This window comes from Sander vitreus, chromosome 20 (genome assembly GCF_031162955.1).
Source record: "Sander vitreus isolate 19-12246 chromosome 20, sanVit1, whole genome shotgun sequence".
In the NCBI taxonomy this organism is placed as follows: domain Eukaryota; kingdom Metazoa; phylum Chordata; class Actinopteri; order Perciformes; family Percidae; genus Sander; species Sander vitreus.
Window position 1 is genome coordinate 18,447,501 of NC_135874.1, and position 25,125 is coordinate 18,472,625.

Genomic DNA, 25,125 nt, shown 5'->3' on the forward strand with positions numbered 1-25,125 from the left:
GGCCGCCCCCCTAGTTATGCCCGTTTGAGTAACGTTTGCTAAAAACTACAGTGCCCAGCTGTTTTAGGAAATTATAGAGCCATTTTAAAAAATGAAATTATATACTTAGGACCCGCTTTTAAAGATGGTTGTCTCAGTGGCCAACTGCGGTACTGCAACAAAAATCCCTTGCTGCCCAAAAAGGATTATCCCCGTGGACTACCATTATAACTGTGTCTGTAAAACAGTTGACAGGGCATCTCAAACTGCAAATAAGGTAAATTAATATTACTTGTGTTAGGGTTTTTTATTTATTCTTAGTGTGGAACTGCCCCTGATCCAAGGGGGTCCCCATAAACATGAAAGATGGGTGATGTTTAAGATTAAAGTATGAGTCAGGACAGTGAAATAGTATGTGGCTACGGGCATCTCTAGCTGTCCCCCAGAAAAAACAACAACATGAAGTTACTTTATTGTAGTATTATTTCATACTTGCACATGAGTAAAGTTGGATATACAAAGGTTATGATGCCACTTTATTAACTTGTTCTCACCTGCAAAAAAATGCTCTTCAGTAATGTTCCCTGGAACACAGCAGGAACAGGAAGCACAATTATCGCATGAATCAACATGATTTAGGAATAATAAAATGCCTGAAGACTGACAAAACAAACATTATCATTGACAATAAATCATTTAATAAATGGGGGCACGATTAGTCATATAAACCCTGTTTCTACTGAAAACAGACATGCAGTGATGTCGCCGCACGGCTTGTGCTCACCTCTCGTGCCAAGTACAGTTCTCTGATGATTTTCTTTTCAGCCAGTACAGATGATTGCATCATCAGCCTACAGTTTCTTTGTCATCTGTCCTCTTAACACCTACACATGCGCAAGCACACACGCTCACATGCACACACACCTCCTCATCTAAGTTCTGAAGTCACCCGAGCGGTGTGTCTCATTCACTCCCACAGCTGAACAATTATCCACTTCCACCGAAAATAAGTCTGGCTGCATTTCATGTAATGTGACTGAGAGGACTTAATTGTTCAGAATCAAACAATTGTTCTCATTGTACTTTTATGTTCTGCCAATGCATTTGTTGTAGGAAAGTAGGATTTAGCAGTCAGGCATAATAAGCTTATCAGATTGGAACATAAACATTATCACACATACATACAAACAACATTACTTCATACACAGAGTTGGCTGACGATATAGCATTTCTCAGGACGTGGTCATGTACAGTACAGTGCTGTAAATTGTCCCTGTTAGTGTCATGCATCTGCAAACTGGCTGAGAGCATGATTGGCTGCCGCTGTCGGGCATGTGAAGCTATCAAGTGGCACATGTTTCACTTAATATGTTGGAAAGCTGTGGATGTTTTCAATAGTTGCTAATGACCTGTAAGCCCTCCAGACTAATTCCTTAACTGTGGGGCTCGTTAAGCAATGTGATGACATATGGCTGAAGCTGTGTTCTTGTTGGGAAATAAGTAGATGTGATAGGGCCTTTTAGTCCCAATCCAAGAACAACATGGGCCTGAATCAAATCCTGCCAAGGACTCATCCAGACAATATTGTCTTATTTAGAAAGCTGGACAGGATGAAAGCACATAGTGAGATCAAAGCCTCATCAAGAGGCGAATACTCTCAGCCACAATTATTGGACTTGGCCTGATTTGGTAAACACACAGTTCACCACACACCACACGTATATTGTAACACATCCCTGGAAAGGTCAGAGCAGTCTCTTTTGTTTTTCAATGCTCATTCATCTACTTACGTTGGCGGTGAGAGGCAGCAGGGCAGGGTACCGAGGCCAGCGGTAGCCAATGACTGGCCTGGCTTCCTCTCAGTCACCACATCCATCCCGTCAGAGCTCGATGACTCAGCTTTTCAGAGGCACAGGAGTGTGGGAGGTATTCTCCTGTGGTTGGCTGCCTACGTGAAACGCATCCTCCATCACCAAAAAAGTAAAGCAAACCCACTTTCCATCCAAACTCTAAATGACAGGCTGAAATTGAAAACGCTCCGAGGTATGTGGGCTAAGTCTCTGTTTGTAATGTGCAGGTGCATACATGTAACAATAATACAGCTACAGTTAAAATGCCAAGAGGTACCCAAAATCATATAAATCATTTATCCACAACATTTTTTTTGTTAAAAATCAATCAAGCTGTTAGCCACCTCTCAGGATGCTGTAATTAATTATAAGGTGTCAGTCGATTTTTAATAAGATGAAGATGAGTGATGTACCTCTCTGCAGCCAAGCAACCCAGCTAACAATCATTCTTTGAAACCCAACCTGTTCATTGCCTGTGTTGTCAACCTCAGGAATTCTATTATCAAAGGCAGCTTAAAATAGGACTTGATAATATGCCTACATTTCCCCTGGCAAAGGAAATGAGGGAGAAAGATTTCAAATTCCAACTCAAGAGGAAGTAACAAATCTGGGCACTATTCAAAGACAAAATAAATATGAGAATAGTGAAGAGTAACTGGTGCTATCAGACTCAATATGATCCACAGTGACTATAGCCTCTGATGGGTTGTTGGCAGTTGGTTGAGTCTTTATTTAACACTTCTTTTATAAATCAATGCTAGAAAATGTACTTAAGTTAGAGGGAGTTTAGGACAGTATAGTATAGAGATTGTCTTGTGTTAACGTGTGCTTTTAAAAGCAATTCCTATCTGATGTCTCCGTTTACACTCGCAAAAACTTACATGCCTTTATTGAAAGAGAACAAAGTGAATATGAAACTAGAAGTGTGCTACCTATACCCATAATGTCATCTTTGTTTTGATATTGGGAACTCTATAACTAGGGATTAGTAAAACAGACAAAATACCTAACATTGTGAATAAAGCCTCAGCAGTTAAAGGCCAAATATGATCTAGTCATGGGATTTAATTGTTCAATTCTGAATCCAAAGTATAAATAAATAAAACATAAATAATTTAATAGATATGAGAGAAAAGTCCTTGTCTTCAAGTAGTCTTCTAAATTCACTGAAGTGCATAAATAGAAGGTCAAAACTTAAAATAGTTTATCATGCAGATATGTAATGTCTTGAGGACTCAATGCTCCTCTTCACATAGCTGAAGAGGAACTTTAACATGAGCTCATCTGGGACACAAAAAAAGCAATCTTACACTCTAAGTAGACCCTGGATACAACACAAAACCATATAAAGAAAAGCATGAGATAGAATGTGTTAATTTACCATTATGAACTATAACCGAAGATGAGAGGAGAAACAATACAGACAAACAATCATTCCTAATGTACTCTGGTGATACAGTATGGTAATCAGGTTAGAAAACCCCCTGGGTAGAGCCTGGTACAGAGCCTGCAGTGTGTGTGTGTGTGTGTGTGTGTGTGTGTGTGTGTGTGTGTTACACCTTCTGTAATGACCAGAGTTTAGATTCTGTGACCAAGTAAAATTACAACTGTTGATGCAATAGGTCTTTTTCACTAAAGACATTCTGACATGTCACAGTAGGAAAAGCACAGGTGTTTAAATGTATACATTTAATGACGGCTGAATTCTATTTAGCTGCTTCAGTTTCAGGGTCCTGATATTGTTCAAGTTATCTCAAAGTCACACTGTCATAGCTTACTGGGGCATTTGAATTGATCAGAGCCATCTTTTTATTATTAGTAACACCTGTGGTTTTACTACAATGACAAGTCAAAATGTCTTCTGTGAAAAAGGCAGATGATGCATGCTCTTTACTTTATTGGATATGGGTCAATAGTGCAGACAAGACATGCAGTTTTAATCAATGGGGACTGGTAACAAGTATCCCTCATGTTTTTCTTTTACAAGAGCCCTCTAACATTTTTAGGTGAAGTGCCTTAAGAGTTAGGTGGCATGAGGTTGTGAGGAGGAAGGGTACTTATCACTGTACATGCTGAGAATGGTGGTGGAAAGGTTATTGACCTCTGTCTTAATGAGGGGGTTATGAAAACTGATGCTCTTAGAGGAGCTGTTCAAATTGAGTGTGCAGTCCCATGAGTACTATAAGTACACGGTACTTAGTTTTTCATTGGACCCAGACCGCAACATGGACACATCATCATTATAGCAGTATCAGGTCACCAATAAATGGGTTAACCAATTCATTTTTACATTCCCTTTGACAACTGCCTATATATTGTACCAAGACGGAGAACATGTGCATTTATTACCCTTATTTTAGAGTATTAGTATAGAGGGATTCAAAATGGTCTACAGTGAGATTACTAAGCAGGGGTTTCACAATGTCATCAACAAACTGTCTGAGTAGCTGTAAGAGTGAGTTGATCCTGAACCCAATGAAACTGAAAATGTAAACTGACCTATTTGAAAATGTAAACCCCAACATAAATTATTTTCTTTTATCAAATGTGTAGGCTATCCTTCTGTGGCTATCTGCTCAGTCTCACAGTATAACTGAGGGGTGGGAGTTTCACAATGCATATAGTCAGAGGAGTTGCAATATCACTTTTGTTGTCCAAATGGCTTAACCTTTATCAGCGACTTGAATGATGATGCAAAATTATCTGTGGTTGGTTGGGAAGGAGCTAGTGTCTCATCTTCAGATAGACTGTCTTTCCTCTTCAAAATGATTTTATTCAATGACTTGTGAGCTAGAACAGCCACATATTACAGTCAGTACAGTACATGGCTTACTGTTCAGGAAGGACTGGTCAGTCACATCACCTAAAATCATTTAAAATATTAATTTCAGAAGTATTTCATTTAACAGTTATCAGTTATTTCCATGTATTTTTTAAATTATAAAGCAAAACGCTCAATCCACAGAGAAATGCACACAGCCCATATTCAGAAACTATATCTTTAAATGAGCCATCCAGACTTCCGTACAGTTATGATGTCACAATTATTCTAGGTAGAAAAGTGCTGCTACAGTCATTCCCCGGCTGCAATGATGATGCAGAGACACAGAGAGAGCAGATGCGGAAGACCCGGAAATGCTGACCAATCAGAGCAGACTGGGTTTTTTTCCAGAGTGGGGCTTAAAAAGATAGGCACTGAAACTGAGCGTTTCAGAGAGAGGGTGAATACAGGTATATTCAGACAGACAGGGAAAAATAATGTGTTTTTTTTAACATTAAAGCATTTAAACATGTTCTAGTATAAACCCAAAATACAAAGTATGAACCTGAAAATAAGCAAAACATTGGACCTTTAACAATTATGTATATGATATTAAGTAATACAGCCGACCTGTAAATGTCCTGGTGATCATTAAAGATCAAATCCAAAACTGAGATTCATGGATGGGAAGCATTTTTAATACCAAAGAAGTGAACTCAAGCAAATACTGTGATTAGATAGAAAACTATCAGGTCTAATTATCAGGTGTCCTCTGGACTGCAGCATTACAGTCGTTGTATAATTTTTTTGTTAGTCTGGATTATTGAACTATTGAACTGAATTATTTTAAATTACATCAATAAAAGCAGTCCATGTAAGCAGTTGATGTTTGTTTTATTGGCCTAAGATTGTCTGGACATAATGCAACGTCTCCAGTGCTTAACGATGTTCATCGTACATTTATTTGTGACATGTGCAGCACAGAGTATAAATGTGTATACTGAATAAAAGAGAGACAAGGAGTCATACGAAAAAAAGGCAAATTTTACAATGAGCTTTCAGGACATTTTGAAGGTTCTTTTCACACGTTTCTTGTAGAGCATTATCTAGATTCAAAAATATGCCCATTGACATGAATGGAGGACAGTAACAAACAGAAATGTGTTCAGTTTTCTCATGTAACCTCGACTAGATATCCCCTCACCCTGGCACTTCCACGTTTGATTACCAAAGCGATTGTTTTCTCAGCTATTATACAATGCATACAGGAATTTTTACATTGAAACACCAGTTACATCTGCCATGTTCAAATATTTGACCCCATTAACAAAATATGTATAATAACAATAACAAATTTTACCAACAATAAAAGCATTTCTTATAATAGTCGGAGAGTCTCTTGCTATGCTTGATTGAGACTGAAAGAATCATGTGTGTCCATTGTACAACGGTTTATATACACAGTAATGAAAAAATACAGACATAACACAAGTGCTTAGGAAACACAAAGTTCATCTGTGAAAATCGTTGAGACTATGATTGATAAATTAGACACTTATTTTAACAGATGCGCTTCTCTTACTGTATGGTGATTGGCCGGTTCAATGCTGCCTCCTCATGGCCTAAAGCACACACTGCAGGTGTCTTTAAAGAGTCTTCTTGTTCTCAAAAAGGGACAACTTGCTCTAGAGTCCTATTGCACAATTTATCTTCCAGCGATGGAGACATATACATTTCAATTTGAAAAGTTAGTGTTTTTTTTCCCCCCACAACTGTTGGCAAAAACAATTCAAACTACTGTACAGTGTCACATTTTAAATAAATACTCTCCATTAACAAAATGTTGATGAGTATATTAGCATTTATAAAACTGAAAAACATCTCCACGACTCATCGACTCAAAAGGAACCACATAATTCAGCACCAACATCTGGTGGCAGCTTTGGCTGAAAAAGTAAACAAACAAAAACAAATGCCAAACAAAAGTAGCAATCCAACACCAGCAGGTATTAAATATTTGTATTAAAATGAGCTTTTAAATCCCAAACCCACTTTTTTTTTCAACAGGGCCCAAAAGCTTTACATATATAGAGATCTTTTTTGTGGATATTTCTTTAAAAAAAAAAGAAGTCATTTTTGATAAATAAAAATAGAAAACCACAAAAGTATCTTGTACGCCTTAGCGCCTGCCGTGTGAGTCCTGCCTCTCCTCTTGTCATAATTTCCCTAAGTGAAAGAGAACTTGGCAAATAATAGCTGCCACCCCCACGTTGAGCACAGAGGAAATGGAGATGTCTAATAATCTGCTTTCGTACAGCACAAAATCTGTCTTGTTTTCCTCCACTTTAGCCATAGCCAACAGGCCTTTAGCTGCTCTGCACATCATGTTTATGCTAGGTGGGTCCATAGGGGGGTGCCCCATGTGCAGCAAGCTGTGAGGGTTCTGCTGGTACTGTGCCATGCTAACACCATCCTCCAAGAAGCCTACCACATTACCCACGCTGCCCTTCTGCATGGCTATGGCACGTGCCGCTGTGGGGTCTCCTTGTGCCAGGTGGGAGAGAATAGCCACTGCCATCTCCCTGTACACCTGGGCCTTCCTCTGACCCACGAAGCGGACCAAGACGGTGAATAGTTTCTCCTGTCGGCTGAAAGGCGGCGTTGCTAGAAGGAGGTCAACGTTGCCGCCCTGGATGCTCAGCTTGCAGAGGCACTCCAGCACCAGCCTCTGGGGAGTGAGCTGGGAGTAGGGTGCTGCTGATGGGAAGGGGTCCTGGGCTTCAGCTGAAGGGCATACCATCCAGTGGAGAAGGCCATCCAAGATGGGGAGGCAGATAGTGTCTGGATAGGTGGAGAGATCCAACTGACCCGAAATGTTGGCCAGAGTGACCATAGCATTCTCCCTGAGCAGACTCAAACACTCCCACCACCACTCCTCTTTGCTACTCGACAGCCCCTGCTCCTGCTGTTCGTCTCTCTGGTAGCTAGGGGGCCATCTGTTCCTCTCCGGGTGCTGGTGGTGCAGAAGGAGCAGCCTGCCCAGAAGAAGAACCAGTGCAGGGTGGCGTGACATATCCAAGTCGTTCCCGGGGATAAAGGACAGGCTCCGGACGATGTTGGAGACGCAGAGGCACCGCTTGGCCAGGGAGGCCTGCCAGGCAGAGGACATGGAGAGCGGAGCTTCGTCCAGGCAGCGAGGCTCGTCCTCCAGCAAGGTGATGTGGTCCTGCTCCCCATCCTGATGCACCCTGAAGGGGTAGGATGGCAAGGAGCGTGCAGGGTGGGCGTAAGAAAGGGCGTCAACCCGAGCACACAGAACATCATCAATAGTAGCAGTGATATGTTTCAGTGGTTGTTTCTTCCCATCGTCCAGCTTGTTTACCTCTTTGTTTTCTTTTCTTGTCTTTCCATCTGCCCTGGCAGGTGGTTCACTCCGGGGTTCAAATTGTGTTTGAATGTGTGCGGTGGAATCACCTCCACCAGCCTGCCAGTGTAGCAGCCCGCTGGTGAACTCAGTGACGTAACCTAAGTGCTCTGTCATGTCTTCAATCAGGTCCTCTTTGTGGACAATCTTGATGGGGAGCTTATCATATTTACTGGCTTGTTTAGGTTTAGGTTCTTGCTCTGCAACAGGCTGGTCAACACACTCCTTTTTAGTCTCTGCTCTTTTTTCACCCTCTTCTTCTTTTCCCTCTTTCTCTCTGTCCTCTTCATTCTTGTCTTCCTTGATGCTTACCTCAGACTCCTCCTTCTCACTGTTCACCTCAGCTGACTCTGGCTCTGCAGTGACTGGTAGAGCTTCCTCCACGATGCCTCCTGCTTGCTCCACTGGCGTCTCTGCTGCCGGAGCTGACTCAGGTTCAGGTTGGGCAGTATAGTCAGTTTCCTGTTCAGGAATGGCTTCTTCTTTCTGATCAGCAACAGGGTCCAAAAGTCTTTTCTCAGCCACAGTCCCCACCTCAAACTCTTCGAGGATGCCAAAGATCTCGATCAGGTAACGGCGGAAGTACTCCACAATCAGCTCGAGGAATCCAGGCAACTGGTCAGACAAAGATACAATGAATGTCAACAATTTAAGCAGAAGGAAATCTAATTCTAATAACTTTTTTTCAAATACTCATAATATCTTAAATCATTTGGACTACATAATGCCAATAAATATTTTCCCTTTACTGATTTTTTTTTTGGAGCTTTGCTACAATAGAAAAGGTTAATCTGGAAGATCAGGTTTAAAGAGACACACTGTATTGTCATACTGTCACAGCGTGTGCTCCAGCGGGTTAAATTAATCCGTTCTGTCAGTCAGCAGTGAGGTGTAGTGAGGAAATTGGTTTTACCTGGGAGAGGTTAAAGGAGCCCACAGTGCTGTCATCGTACAGCAGGATGTTGATGGTGTCTAGAGCCCATGTGCTCTCTGCCAGCAGGCCAGACTTCAGAGACATCATCACGCGCCAGGCCTCAGGCGTTCCTGGGGTTAAAACAGTGGGATTTTTGGAACCAGGGAGAAAAGAAAAACAGTGATCAGACACGGTCCAAATAATAAAAGAGGACACTGAACAGAGTAGATCATTGTAAATCCTTTCATAAAATGTACCTCATGTTGTGCTAGTTCTACCTGAAAATGAGGTTTAGCTGTTCATTGAAGGCAGAAATGAAATGGTGTTTTTTAGAGCATGAAAATACTGTAAATCCACAACTTTTTCGAGCTAAATGCACAACTAGAATGAAACAATCGACAATGCATCTTCCAAAGACCCTTACCAACCTATCCACCTCACAGCCTTATTCAAAATAGTAATTCACAAAATAATGGGACTCCATCTCACCAGTGTCCTTGGAGGTGAGCTTGCGACGGGGCTTGAGAATCGGCATGGTGGCCTCCACTGATCCTGGTGGGTAGTTGAGGTCCCGCCTCAGGTTGGGAGGAAAGTGACCAAGGGGTCCACTGCCCTGTGAGCCCATCATGGTCATCCCAGGTTTAGGCATCTTCATTGGTGACATGAACGGTGCTTTGCTGGGTGACATCCGAGAGTCCATGGAGCGCTGGAAGGCCACTGGGCTGGGTGCTCTGGGCAGGTGGTTGGCCATAGATGGAGAGTTGGAATAAGAAGATGGCTGGCGTGAGGACAGGGGAGCCATGCCACCTGATGATGACATGTAGGGAGACTGACGGTGCCACTGCTCCTGCCCGGGTCGCCCGTCCATGTCATCTCTACCGATTGAGCCATAAGGTGGCATTTGTGATGGCGGCCCCTGCCTGTTGGGGTAGGGATAGCCGAGATCTGTCCTGGAGGGCCACATGTTGGGGCCATCGGTCGCATGGTTAGGAGTGTGCCCCCCACCCATCATACTGTGCTGGCTCTGACCTGAGGGGGCCATGCGGTCACGGGGGTAGGGGTAGGGGAACTGTCCCTGGATGGGTCTGTGTTCAGGGCCTGAGTACCCACCACCGTAGTGGTTGTACATGTCCGGCTGCTGGTTAGCGTACTGCATGGCATACATGTCGCTCTCGTGTCTCTTGGGCGGGGGGCCGTACATGCCGTCCATGGGCCGTTTGTAGCCCTGCTGAAGCAATGGTGTAGATAGTTAGTAAAAACACACAGCCATGGATAATTCATTCTCCTCATTCCACTGCTGATGATTTATTCATACAGTACATTATCTGTAGGTTGAACTGTGACGATGTGAGGATATTTCCTGTTGAAAATAGGTTTAAAGGGGCTGTATTCGAAATACTGGAGAGAAAAAAAACAGCAGGCTGGGATTGCCTCCACACAGCTCTCACAGACCGTAATACGTGAAATACCTACGTATTTTCACAGCCACATGCAACAGAGAAGATCGGATTACAACACACACACAGAGGGAGTGTGACTTCATTCTCTGCTCAGGACGCCATTACTCCACTATATCTTTACATAGCAAATAGTTGTTTGCTGCTGTTCTGAATGTCGAATACAGCCCTTTTAGCCCTAAAATGTTTTGTTCTGCTGTCACATACCGTGTTCCTTCCATACATAAAGTCACAGTAAGCAGTGTAAAACTATTATGTTTCCAGTACATCTTACAAGTGAGCTCTCTCTCACCTGTTGCTGTGGATACATTCCAGATGGATGCATCCCATATGGCATGCTGGGATACTGCTGACTGTAGCCATCGTGTCTGAAACAGAACGGAGGGGGGAGGGGGGGGAGGAATACATTACTCTCTGGTTAAAAAATGATTAGCAAAGTTACATGAAGACATTTCAATTTGTTATTGCTACAAGTGTGCTCTAGTACACTCTACTACACACACAGATGCTGACCTCTGCTGTGAAGGGTATCTACTGGGAGAGTACATGCTGCCCTCACTGTTAGAAGGTCCCATGTTGTTCTGACTCCCAGGGGGACCCATGTTCCCCTCCATCCCCATGACATGGTCCGGTCTGAGGATCAGACAACAGGAAAGTCTTCATGCTTCTATCAATACATCACTGACATAAATTCTTTTGTAAACATATGTATTTAAATATCCCAAACACTGCTGGTGAATATCCTCTGTGCTGCCCATAACATGCAGGTACTGTACATACAATAAATAAAAAATACTACAGTAGGCCTTAGGGCTCATGTTAGGGAAATAATAAGCTACTACAGGTTCACCACCCTCTTCTGCTGATTTGTGGGCCTACCTCCTGTCGTAGCCTGGCCCGTATGGATACTGTGGACGTTGGCTCATGCTCAAGGCTGACGAAGGTCGACCATACATGTCCTGCATGCCACCACCGGGCACCTGGCCTGGCATGTAGGGATCCGCTCCTGCCACTGTTAATGGAGGAAAGCAAATGAGGTAAATGCATCTCAGATGATCGTATATAACTGTGACTGAATCTAGACAACACAAACAAAATGGAGATCTATGATTGTCCTGCAAACATACAACAGAGGCTAAAATTTCCTTTTATATGCATTAACTACATTTTCTGCTATCCACCAGGTGGCAGCATTCCTCTATGAATATTCACCACTTCCCAAGATTAAACATATTGTTCTGAGGCTGAAACTGTTGTTATGCAGCTAACATCCACCATATTATTCATTCAGAGTCCATTCTCTCCAGCCTTTAGAGGAGCCGCTATTCTTTCTAAAACTACTGTTTGTTCTGAAAACTAAACCTGCATGAGTTGGTCAAAACAGGTGCTTCTCAGCAGGATGGAAAAGATGAAAGGTTGAAAACGAGGAGGATGAAAAGGCTGAACAAAGTTAGGATGAGACGAAGGGTAAGCTACAAGAACATCACACGAGCTGGTGTGTTTTCGATAAAGGGATCTGTGGCGTAACAAACAGTTCTCATCTCCTTTAACAGTTCTAGTAGTAAAACACACACACACTTCTGCCCTGACTAGACAATGAATTAGACCAACGAGACAGACAGAAGAACAATGGCTTTGGGATACATGAGTCATTTTGCCAAAGTGCCATGTAAATTTAAATAAAGTTTTAAGATGAAGTTTTAAATTTAAATATACTCATTTAGAGTTTACATGAAAATATGAAATACTTGATTCAAATGGTTTTCTCGCAGCAAAAAAACCCAGTTAATTCACATACTAGGTCTCAAAATATTCTTAAATAATTGGGGAAACAGGTCTAGGGCTTGGTGTTTGGATGAAAGGTTTTCACAGCGTGTGCCTCACTCACTCTTCCTCATCCCGGCGAAGGGGTCCTTGGCGTCGTACTGCATCCTCATCATCATGTCAGGCATACCGAGGCCCTGCTGGTAAGGAGCTGAGGGGGGCAGAGAGGTAGCACGCTTTTGGAAGGCCGGGTCGCTCACCTCCGAGAAGGGGTCCTGTACGCTCACACTGCTCCTGGAAGAGGCGAGGAGGGAGGGAAAAACAGGGAGGAGAGAGAGGGAAGAAGGTGGAATCTATGTGAGCGAGGTGGAGACCATGGATTGCCAACATTGAAAATATGGATATGTGTGCTGCTCCCAGTTCTATGCTTTTATTTTTGAGACATAAGTAATGTTGTTATTCATTTTTTTTAAATAATGGATGTCTCATTTTGATATATGAAATACTTCATATATTATATTAAGTACTTAAGTTAAGGTAAAGAAGTATTAGCAGCAAAATGCACTTAAAGTGGAGTGCCATTCTGCTAAACCCCAAGGAATCCTCTCACGAGATTATGTCTAGATTAGTACAATTCAAAATTCCGAATAGGGTTTGTTGGACCCCTGCAACACTGCATAGGGGGGATAGGGTGGGGTTAAGAGCTCAGAGGTGGTGGACAACAAATCATAAGAATATTAAACTTAATCGTGGGTTAGGACATTCCTTTTCTACCGAGCCTATACAGTATATATTGGGGGACTCCGCCCCTCTAAGGGGGATTCTTAAACCCTAGACAAGGTGGATCCTCGCAGTCATCATAATGGGCCAAAAGCTCCTTATTGGAGAATGGAAATGGGTGGATCTTCCTCCGTCCAGCTTATGGTTCACTAAATTAAGTATAGTGGCAGCTTATGAAGAGTTGACATATAGGATGGTAAACCGGCTAGACCTGTACCACACAAAAAAAGGGAAATATATTGATCTTATTCCAGGGCCATGAGCCTCAATAAGGTATTCCCATGTAAGGTTGAGGCAGTATTCTTCTGCAAAACAATTAACCCTGAACTGTCATGGGTGAAAAGCTGTAACCACCATGTGAGTATTTTGAACCTACTAAGCTTGACTCATATTGATGTGTTGATGTAGGCTTTCAACCCCTGTAGTTTGATGGTGACATATACGTCTGTGAACAGTAGACAACTAAACACTTCAATGCAGTAGATATATATTTATATTTATCTTTCTTTCTTTCTTTCTTTGTATATATGTTCTACCTTTATTTTTATGTCATGGTTACTCTTTTCTTTTACTGTTAATTAATATCTTGTTCTGAGCTTATATACTGTTTTATTGTGTTTATTGTGTAACAATAAAAATGTTGGTCATAAAAAAAAAAAGACCCCTGTCAGTGTGATATTATATGGTTAAAGTAAAGCTCATTTTAACATAAATACTGTTAAGCAGTGTAATTATAACAATGCATCATTTTAATAACTGATAATGTATGTATAAACTTGTACTGAAAGTTAACTAGTAATTATAACATAAAATACATAAAAAGTATAAAGTAACATGAAATAGAAATACTCAAGTAAAGTACAAGCACCTTAAAAACTTAGTAAAGTGTGTAAATGTACTTAGTTACTTTCTACCACTGTTGTTTTATTTGTGTCATGCACATACAAATGCCCTGCCAACATGAGCTTATAATACTGTACAGCAAGTATCCCATTGTAATCGTAAAACAACACTTAGAATATAATTTTGCACACATAATATCACAAACAAAGCAAACAAAGAACATTGTCTACTCTCCTAGGCTGCAAATAAAATCTGCCACAAAAAAGGCTCCCACCCTTTATAATCATCCAACAAGAAATCAGCAGAGGGACATTTTACAAAAAATAAAAAGCCTTAAATCATCATATAAAGAGCAACAAACCATAATATGCACTTTGTCTTCAATCTCACCTAAATCACTTGTGTTATATGGATAATGGTGTATCTGAATATAACGGTGCACATAATGATCTTTGTCTTTTAGTTAAATCCTGCTACACTACACTATAGTTGTTCACAATTTAGGTTTATACCATACATCAGCAGACAAAGCTTGTTCCTACATATGGAACGGAGTGCTGCACACACTGCAAGTTGTTTTACAAAATCAAGTCAAATTGATCATAGAAAATAAAGTACTACTGTGGCAGGAGTAGAGGCAGTGACAATATGAATATAAGTAGTAATAGTAGTACAGTAGTAGTAAAAGCAGCAGCATCACACATAGCAGTAGCAGTACTGCAATAGTAGTGTTAGTAGTGCAGTATGTCTGTGTGGCACCTGTTGGGGGGCAGTGGTGTGACTTGTCCCAGAGGGGTGGTGGTAGGTGTGGGGGGTTTCAGATCCCCTGCTGCCTCCGCTGTAGAGCTGCTGCCAGAGGACTGGGGCGTCTGTGGGCCTTGGAGGGAGCCGCCTGAATTAGCTGGAAGACACAAGTAGCCTTTTTGTTATCATTATAGCTAGACGACTGACAACACATTCAGACTGCGGGGCTCTCCCATGTCTTCAAATATGATCTTGGAGCTGGTTTAAGTAACAGCGGCCATGGTGGGCTTTTCGCTGCAGCAAAGTACTGTAGAAGTGCAGATAACTTTGGAGTTAAGGCCAAAGCACTAACAGTGTTACCCTACATGAGAACTAAGCTTGAGCAAACAACCTACATCAGGGCAGAGAAGATGAGTACGAAGGGACTGCCTAAGAGGGGCAGGAAAAGAGAACGTAGCGAAGACAAGGGAAGGATTTCTCAGAGGGAATTGCCCACTTGTGTGGTTGCAGCACAGCTCTTTATGTGGAAGCCATTTGAAGATTGTTTAGCTGGCTTGTTTGTTCATGTGGAGGGCTAAACTGGGGGGCACAGATGTATTTGAAGAAAATATAGTGCATATATCTACCATCGGTGTATTGGGTAAAATCTAATTATGTGCAAGCTATAACATCCCCTAAAAATATGAGTGAGGAGCTTGTGAAAGCAGGTGCTTGTGACTTCCTGGAAAAAAATACATCCCCTCACACAGAGACTCCAACTGGAGATAAAATTAGGTTAGTGTGCTCTCTTGTTATGACACCATAGTTCTTTGAATTTTTCAGTTCAGATGACTGTAAAATTATAAGAGTGCCGTGCAACAAGAGCCCAACACACAAAGAACCCCCAACCAGATAAAACCAAGGGATACAAATTCCCAGAAGCAGGTTAAATGGAAAATGTGGACCGTTCCGGCTAAAAGATGACAAAGACGGAGGAAGAGAGAATATAAAAGTGTCCTAATGAGCGTTTAGCGTAAGAAGACTTTCTCTGGAACAGCCTCAGTGGCCTTTCCCTGCACTGCACGTTACAATAGGAAAAAAAAGAAAAGGAAGATTTAAGCTTTAAAAATTCATGCTAATTCTGAATTATTCAATGATACCCCCTTCCTCTACATCATAGGAGACGGAGAGAAGGAGAACGAGGGAGAGAGAGAGAGCGAGAGCGAGAGAGAGAGAGAGAGAGAGAGACACACACACACAGGGAGAGATGTTATCCCATGATGATGAGCAGAGGTAGGAGAGAGGGCAAGTAAGGGGCAGTGAGCATTAGGTATTCTTCACTTCCCGGGATATGCCCGCTTCAGACGAACACGAACGTGTATGCACACGTGAAGAAGTGCAAACAATGGTGGGGTTAGCCAAGGTTAAGAGGTTTATCATTCTTCAAGAGCAGGCGGGCAGCCAGACAGATACATAATACCAAGCAGTGGGGTTTTAAAGATGGAGGGGGGTGGAGGAAAGCATGAACTCAAATGCTCTTTGCTCCACATTTAGAGGGAGAAAAGAATTACGATGAGGGGAAAGATGTGTGTGTGTGTGTGTGTGTCAGCAGGTGACATAATCCAGAGGGGTGGTAGTGGTTAAGGGGGGGAGAGAAAGTCAGTCAGCCGAGCCAGTTTTGTGAATGAAAGGTGACGGCGAGGTCAGATTTGTTTACGTTTCACATTCCAGTCCTCATTAATCACTCACTCCCCACACCCCACCACCTCCACCACCACAACACACACACACACACACACACACACACACACACACACACACACACACACACACACACGCACACGCCACCAGCCACCAGCCCACTGGACAAACTCCCTCAGTGACATCATTGGGCTGTTAGTCTATATATAGGCTGGCAGGGTGTCAGTAGGGCAGTTTGCACTCGGAGAAGGAAAGCATAGATAGTAGATCAAGACAGAGGCATTAAAAGGAAATGGATTGGATTTTTTTAAAGATTGGTATTCAGCACTTTTCACAACAGAATTTACCCAAAACAGCCACAGTTTTAGAAGTGGGCTGTGTAATAAAAAATCCCTCCACTGACTTCAGTGTTAAAGACAAATGTATTCATACCTTAACTACAACAAGTGTCCATCTTTTAAGTAATTTTGTATAGGAAGTCTTAGAATCATATTTGTTATGTTATTATTGGCCTATTAAATGTAACGTAATCACTTAAACAACACTAATGCATCACAATCATCTAGACAATTACTCATTGCAACAAACAAGTGTATCTAGATTAGAAGTAAAAACATCTCACACTATTGGCAGATGTTAATTTGTTAGACATTTTGTAGTAATTTAAAGAAGGGAATTCTGGTTTACTACTTGGGTCTTATTTTTGTAATGCCATCATTTCTATTGGTTATGATAACCTGATCAAAGAAATTTCTAATATCTGGCAACAGTAGCCAGATTATTTTTGCCACTTTACTTAGACGTAAAATTGAAAGTGAGTGCACCCAAAATGTCAGTAATAATTAGTTGTTTTTTTTTTTATGTGATTAAAAGGTTACATATATTACTTCACAGTAATATATCACTCATTCTCCTGGTTCCCTGGGATATCTACCAGCACTGCTGACAATTTATCATAATTGTAATGTCATTCTTGCATATTGATGAAGTTATATGTTAATACTTTTAGTAGAAGAACAATTTGACAGCCAAAACTATGAAAATAGACCCAAGTAATAAAAACATTAATTCTAGTTTAAAATAAGTATGTTTTAAATGCACTATAGCACTTAAGACCATCATTTTTTACATATGGAGGTGATATAAAAATGATGCAGCAGATCCCACTTCAATCAAGTGCTGCAGCATAAGCACTTAACAGTTTAATGCTGCATATCCAAAAGGTGGTCCAAACATGCCAATTGTTGACCTTTTGATATTTCACAATATAGACACTATTTCGGAGCATATATGTACCATGGTCCCATCAGCTGATGTAGTCAAAATGAGATTCTGTGAAATTGGTGTGATTAGGTCCCGTTGAATGGATGAGAAGGGGCTGAATTGGGAATTATAAAGTGTTATGAGCAACATACAGTGTGTATTGTATGTATGTGTGTATGTGTGTGTGTGTGTGTGTGTGTGTGTGTGTGTGTGTGTATGCAAATGAAGGCAGATGCTCTTTTCCACCCACCAGGAAAAGCAATCTGCAGTGTCCCAGGCAGGTGAAGTGCTCTGATGTTCTATTTAAAAGCCAGGGTCACTTTTCTCATCTCCGCTGCAAATTAGAGATGTGACCTTACCATATATTGCTCCGCATTCTTTCTCTCTCCTCTTCTGATCCTCACGTCATAATTGTGCACAGAGACACACGGTGTGAACAGGTAATATACACAAACAAAAAGCACCCTTTATGTTACGGTGCTGGACCAAAACAATATTACTTAACCTCCAAAGCATTGTAATCAAATAAAGGCGAGTCCCAGGTTTGAGGTGCAAGTGGTGATCGTATCGTAGCTCACCTTTATTAATCTGAGAATAATTTCATCAAAACAGTACTAATGTTCACTCATCTCTCTTGGGTTTTAAGATGTGCTCATGTATTGATTTTGCATTCTTGTATGCTATTTTTAACAATAATGTCGCACATTCTGGCTGGCCATGGTACTGTAAATTGTTAAAGAGTCAATTCGGCCAAATCACAAAATCTCTCTCTTAGCTCTAGAGGTATTTGCAATTTAGATTTTGCTGAGGTTTGTCATTTGTGAATGCTGTGAGCATCACAAGTGCCAAATCTTATGTCAGGTAAGATATTTTCTTTTGTAATTTGGGTAAACTGACCCTTTAACTGTCAGCGCCTCTATGAATTGTTTTTGCAGTGTTGCACATACATGGTTGTTTTTTTTGGCTCGTAATGTATGACTATTTGTAATCTACTGATGTGCACAGCTGCGAACATAACACAGCTCGCAGTAATAAAAATCATACCTTTTATTTCTTTGCTAAATTAACCTTATAGCTAATTAGGTGCAAAATAAAATGCAACTGTTTGTTTAGACCAAATGAGATGACTCTTTTGCAACTTTTTCTGTCACCAAAACCTAAATTGTGGAACAAACTTACATAATATACTAATACAACTTTTCTTTGAATCTGCACATACAACTAATATTCTGCCAGTTCCCAGTCCTCCAAGATGCTAGCATATAGCATCTACCTTCAATACGAGGTTTCTGACTCTGCCGCAAAGCCTTTATTGTGGTGATGTTGTACGCCACATTGTCATGAATACAGATCACTCTTTTTCTCTGAAGATTCCCAACACCTGTAGTTTGATCAGGAGCACCTGTTGTTTGGCTGCCAACAGATGGGAGAGTGGAGTTGTGAAAAATCCAGCCAACGAGTCTGTTATCAGGCCTTACCAGGTGAGGGTGGCTGGATCTTGACCTGCTTCCTGCTGTCCCCTCCAGCCATGCTGCTGCCGCTGCTGCTGCTGCTGCTGTCTGCCGGCGGATCTTCTCCTCTCTCCATCTTACACTCATAGGCAAACAGATACTGGATGTACTGCTTCTTGAGCGAACTGGCGGAGCTGCTGGATGTACCCACATTCAGGTTGGTGGACAGCTCGCGCCACTTCTTGTTCTTGTTTACCTGAGTGGTTGAGGGAAGGACGAGACATTATTAAGTCAAATGAGGATCACTGATCACAATGTGCACATTTGTGCTCATGTCGCAGTGGCATCAGCCACATACTTTGTCTGAAGTATGGTCGACCACAGCCTACTGAATTTCATTAACAAAATCAATTCCATGGCTGTGCACTTAATGTTCTTGTACTATAACCACAAAGTTGTAGGTCACTCCTGAGTATTGCACATACTTGCTGTTTTTCATTTAACAGCACTAAAGTACCACATTAAAAGGCCAAAAGTATGTGACACCCCTGACCACACACTTTTAATCTGGGGTTGTTTTTTATGCCCTCAGTTAAAATTAGGGGAGATCCTAATAATACTACAAAATACAATAATATTTCAGACAACAGTGCACTTCCAGTTCTGCGGTAACAGTTTGGGGAAGGTCGATTTCCTGTTTAAACAAGACAATGTCTAAGGGCAAAAAGCCATGTCCATAAAGAAATTATTTTCCAGATTTTGGTGTGGAAGAACTGGACTGGTCTGCACAGAGCCCTAACCTAAACCCCATCCATCCAAATGAACTGAAACACTGACTGTGAGCCAGGCCTTATTTCACAACATCAGTGGCCGACCTCACTGACATTACTGTGGCTGAATGGGAGCAAACCCCTGCATGCTCCAAAATCTTGTGAAGATTCCTTCCTAGAAGACTGGAAGCTATTAAAGCAGCATAAAAAGGCCCATGGCTTTAGAACTGTGTATTCTGTCCGTTATCTCTTAATGCATTCCATTGTCTCAGTACCTGTACTCTGTGCAATGACAGTAAAGTTAAATCTAATCTAACATTATCCCAACATAACAACACCTTACCATGGCGAGGCCTCCAATCTCCCGTACAGCTATGTAGAGCTTCCAGAGGTCCAGCGCCTTCTTGCCTACAACGGGAAGCTGGGCAACAGGTGTGCCCCTCTCCTCCATGAAGGTGAGGTATCGCTCCACCCAGCCCCGCCTCTCTGGCTCCACACCCAACTCAAATAGCCGCGTGATTCGCTCCCCACTGAGGGAGGAGGAATTAGGGTTGGCTTTCTGGTGAGAGACGCAGAGAGAAAAAAGAGGCTATGGTAATGTAAAATGAGAATGTGACCTCTTATAAGCTACATTCATGTTTGTTTTTTATTTGAATAAAAGGTATACTATATCTGGTAGACCATATGTGTGTAAGCACAATAATAAAGCTGTCTTCATTCATATCCTATACTTGACATGTATGGACACATCATTTACATAACTTTCTAAATGCTAATTTGGGGAAATCATGCACAGTATATACTATACATTCTAGTGTATATAGTCTATTCTGCAGTTGTTTTTTTCGCTGTATCCTACTGCAGTTTTCTGCGACAACAACCCACTCTCCCCATGAGGATCATTAATGTTTCATCCCATATTTACACATTCTGAAGTAGGCCCTTGGTTGAATGTCCAAGCAAAAATAAACACTTCTTTAGAGCATTTTGTTCAGTGTGCAGCCTGTGTTTACTTCAAAGTTCATTCACAGCACATTCATATCCCTCAAGTTCAAATTGGTGAACAAAGTTTAATCTCACACAGCCATGTCTGGCTTCAGCCCAGGTTTAAAAAGACTTCAGTCATACATGAATTAATCAAACAAACAGCCTGTATTGACATTAATGTCCATAAAGGGAAATTCACTTTGTTTCACTGATCCTTAAGTCGTTTGGTTTGGTCTCTGTGTGTATATGATCATTTAATTCCTGTACTTGTAAATGTAATGTAAATGTACACATCCATCCATCCAATAGTGTTTGAGCTTATAGTGCTTACAGGACTGGAGGGGGTCTTGAGGGGCCAAGGGGGGCTGCTGATGCTGTCGCTGTCGTCTCCGTGGTAGGAGGACAGACTGGCTGGGCTGGGTGAGAGGGGCGAGGGCACGGGCAGGGCGCCACCTGGGGTGTTAGGCTGGGACACGCACTGCTGGGAACTACTGCTGCTGTTATTGTGGCTGTAGCCATCCTGTAGCTGGTGAGGAGAAAGAGGAGAGGAAGAGGACTTTCATTTTCTTTGTATAAAAGCATCCGTCGCTGTATTCTTTCACCCACCTCCTCACTATCAGTATAGCACTATAATGGTGTGTTCTACTACTGTCCACACAACAGTGAAGTCATAGCTCAAGTTTGCAATGGTAGATAACCCAAAAGGAGTCAATGTGTGTGGGCACGGTCATACAGACATGTGTGTCTGTGTCTGTGTGTGTTGTAATGCATACGTTTGGATCCAGAGGTGGAAAGTACATCAATACATTGCTTATATAATAATAATTGCTTAAGCACAATTTTGAGGTACTTCCACTCCACTTGAGTATTTCCCATTTTAAGTTATACTTTTATCGCACTACATGTTAGAGGGGAATATTATACATTTTACTCCATTTCATTTATTTGACAGCTATAGTTTCTAATTCGAATAACATTTTTATCTAAAAAGAATATACAGTAGACCAAATCATAAAATCTGATGCTTTGTTATAGATTTAAATACTTTATATATTCTTATATACCTAAGAAGTAGTGAAATTAGCTCCACCTCAACCAGATACAATTTTAAAATTGTGCTTACATCTTAAGCAACCATCATCACACACTTATTGATGATGGTTATAAAAAAAAAGAAATTGCACTTACATGTGGCACTTTGTAGTTTGGTTTATTTGAAGCTAATGTACCTTTCTATGTGATTCTTGTTGAGTTTGTACCTTCATGGTTGAATGCACTTTGGAAGTCGCTTTGGATAAAAGCATCAGCTAAATGAAATGCAATGTAACATATAATAACACTTTTTGTGATTGTGATACTTGATACATTTTTACTGAATGAAGGACTTTTGCTGTACCTATTATTTTATATTTTTATTTTTATTATTTAATTATTTTTTTTTACATTGGGATATTGCTGCTTTTACTTAAGTAAATATCAGTGGTGGAAGAAGTACTCAGATCTTTTACTTAAGCGAAAGTACAATACCACAATGTAGGAATACTCTATTACTGAGTCCTGCATTCCATTTTTTATTCGTATACATGTATACATATATTTTTATTATAAGTAAAAGTACATAAGTATTAGCATCAAAATATACTTAAAGTAGCAAAAGTAAAAGTACTCTTTATTATACATAATTTCCCATTTCAGAATAATATTTTTAATTTTATTACATTATAATTATGATGTATTAATGTGTAAGCATCACTTTAATGATTTGGCTGGTACTTTTTATACTACTGGGTAGCTACATAAGTCATTAATTATTTGTTGATCATATCTGCATTAAGAATTTGAATCTATAAAGGAACTAGTATCCATAGCTGTCAAAAGTATATAGTCACGCAAAAAGTACAATTGTTTCCTGTAAAATGTATTGGAATAGAAATTGAAAGCAATAAATGGAAATACTCAACTAAAGTACAAGTCAATTTTACTTAAGTACACCACTGAAATAGCTCTACAGCCGATGTGTGTGTGGAAGATTTTGCATGTCTTACTGCTATTGTGCCTTTGTCTACATGCATACATGCATGTGTTTGCATGCCAGAGATATAGAATGCATACAGATCAGTATGTATTAGTCTGTGCCCTCTATATGTATTTGTGTGTGTTAGTGTGTGTGTGTGTGTGTGTGTGTGTGTGTGTGTGTGTGTGTGTGTGTGTGTGTGTGTGTGTGAAACTGGATACAAGCTCTAATTTGTGTAAATCACTCCATGTTAGCTCACATCACTGGGTGTAAGTCTGTGTCTAGTCCTTCAGTGCATGTGTACATACGTGTGTGTGTGTGTGTGTGTGTGTGTGTGTGTGTGTGTGTGTGTGTGTGTGTGTGTGTGTGTGTGTGAAAGAAACTGCGAAAGAGGCAACAACAGCTTGACAAGTGCTTCTGGTCTTTGTACAGAATGCTCATGTCAGCAAAACCTTATCTTTCGCCCCCTCTCTTTCTCTATCTCTCTCTTACTCACTCTCCTTCTCTCTCTTTTGGCAGACAGATCATCTCTTTTGGGAGCACTGGGGGTCTTTCTGGCTGCTCTGACTGCCTTAAATAATTCAAAAGGCCCTACTACCGTAATCAGCAAAAGAAAAGACAGGGATTTGGAGGGAAAAGACGTGTAGTGGATGTGATGGAGCCGTGTGTGTGTGTGTGTGTGTGTGTGTGTGTGTGTGTGTGTGTGTGTGTGTGTGAGTGAGAGAGAGAGAGAGAGAGAGAGAGAGAGAGAAAGAGATGGGTTGTTGCGCAAAAACAAGGGGAGGGGGTAGAAAAGAGCAAAGAGCAGAGTTCTGTTGTTGCTGAGCTGAGCCAAGCCGAGCTGCAATTGTAGGGCAAAATGAGAAGTCAGCATTGTGTATTGGGACGTGTGTGTGTTTGTGTGTATGTGTGAGGCACTGAGGATGTAGTGTTAAAGAAAATGATGGTGTATATGTGTGTGTCTGTGTGTGTGACTTACTGCAAAGGCCAGTGTGTGGCTTCTTGTCTTTTTGTATAATAAAATAATTTAAGAAATATGCGTGCGTGTGTGTATTATGCACTGTATTCTGTGTGTGTTTAAATTTGTGTACATGCATGTGTGTACTGCAGCTGCCGAGCCCTCTCTTTCTTTCTGTGTCTCTCTCTTTCCTTTTCTTTTGTTTTTTTTTTACAGCTCGGGCTGCCAAAACATCAGCAAGAACAGAGTGCTGGGGGCAAAAACAAAGCGAGGAAAACATTACGAATGGTAAATGTTAAACAAATCATTAAATATGGCGAGAAAACAACAGATAAATAGCCTACTGTGCTGAGGCAGCAAATGCTGATCAGATTTGGTCTGCTTCATTAGGGGAGCGAGATCAAAAAACAAAACAAAACAAAAAAACAAGAGGGAATCACAAAGAGAGATGGCAAGAGGAAACAGGTCAAGGAGGTACCTTTGGTTTGTGAGGTTCGTTGGTGGGGCCGGTGTCGTCTTTTACGTCGGATTTTGGTTTCCCATCTGGGCTCATCATCCCATCTCCCGGCAGCCCCATGGCTCCTTCAACAAGAATGAGGAAACATTTACTAAAAAAACTGTTGAACTGACATTTTCACAAACAAGAGAGACTGAATTACAAATATTATGTAAGAGATATCTGTGGGCGGGTAAGCTTTGTTCTTTGGACATAAAAATCAACGTAGTCTCAAATGAACCAATGCTGATATCAAGGTTACGATTTTTCTTTTTTCTTTTTTATAAAATAGCTTTGTCCCAATAGGTATGCTTTCACCACAGTGGAATGAAGAGGTATACTTAAATCATCATGTTTTCATGTCATGTTTTTGTATTACAGTTGATTCAACTCCCTAAAATGAACTGTGCCCTCTTTGTGTGTGCTGAGAGCTGCTTGATAATGGTTGGTATAATGTCACAGACTACAGTCAGACAATGTAAAAAGGTTTATGCTTTTTCTTTTTGTGTTCTCAAGACTCCTCTACAGCCTGTCCAGGCACTCATCACAAATGGAAGATAAAAAGACTACAGCTATAAGGAAGACATAGACAGAGAATGAGATAAACCTCTTGACTGCACATCCTCATTTTGGGAGAAATCATGGATGTTCTCAGATACCCAAAGTGGCAACAGAATGGGAAGGTCAACATTCACGAGATGTTGGCTTCAAAGAAGACTTGTTTCTGTTCTGTTCAAGTCATTTGTATACCTGCATGAGGTTTTGAATTGAGGATGAGCTAAGATCTTTAAAGACTACTTCTCATAGTGCCAGCTGCATATTTCTTATTAACAGAAAGAAAGGGTCCTTGAATACAAGGCTCCCCCCTTTATTTTTCCCTTGTGTGCTGCGGCACAGTGGGAAAACTAATGGCTTTTTACCGTGCCCAGGGGCAAAACAGATGAGTTCTGAGGAACCTTGGCGCTCTAATTCCTTTGAAGTTTTCCAAATG

At 41.1% G+C, this 25,125-nt stretch overlaps 1 protein-coding gene across 4 annotated transcripts in view; it reads right to left on the reverse strand.

Moving 5' to 3' along the window:
- Nucleotides 1–5,529: 5,529 nt before the first annotated feature.
- LOC144534744 (AT-rich interactive domain-containing protein 1B-like) overlaps nucleotides 5,530–25,125 on the reverse strand; it is a 169,768-nt gene continuing 150,172 nt past the window's right edge. For 2 of the 4 annotated variants that reach the window (XM_078276737.1, XM_078276735.1), the window contains exons 11-22: nucleotides 24,117–24,220; nucleotides 20,998–21,192; nucleotides 20,023–20,238; nucleotides 18,937–19,165; nucleotides 14,531–14,672; nucleotides 12,273–12,442; nucleotides 11,264–11,396; nucleotides 10,898–11,017; nucleotides 10,677–10,752; nucleotides 9,417–10,155; nucleotides 8,928–9,058; nucleotides 5,530–8,629 (exon numbers count right to left, since the gene is read on the reverse strand). In XM_078276737.1, coding sequence (XP_078132863.1) covers nucleotides 6,806–8,629; nucleotides 8,928–9,058; nucleotides 9,417–10,155; nucleotides 10,677–10,752; nucleotides 10,898–11,017; nucleotides 11,264–11,396; nucleotides 12,273–12,442; nucleotides 14,531–14,672; nucleotides 18,937–19,165; nucleotides 20,023–20,238; nucleotides 20,998–21,192; nucleotides 24,117–24,220 — 4,079 coding nt within the window. In that variant the 3' untranslated portion in view covers nucleotides 5,530–6,805. The remainder of the gene's footprint in view (nucleotides 8,630–8,927; nucleotides 9,059–9,416; nucleotides 10,156–10,676; nucleotides 10,753–10,897; nucleotides 11,018–11,263; nucleotides 11,397–12,272; nucleotides 12,443–14,530; nucleotides 14,673–18,936; nucleotides 19,166–20,022; nucleotides 20,239–20,997; nucleotides 21,193–24,116; nucleotides 24,221–25,125) is intronic. The other 2 variants (XM_078276738.1, XM_078276736.1) reach the window with 2 other exon arrangements.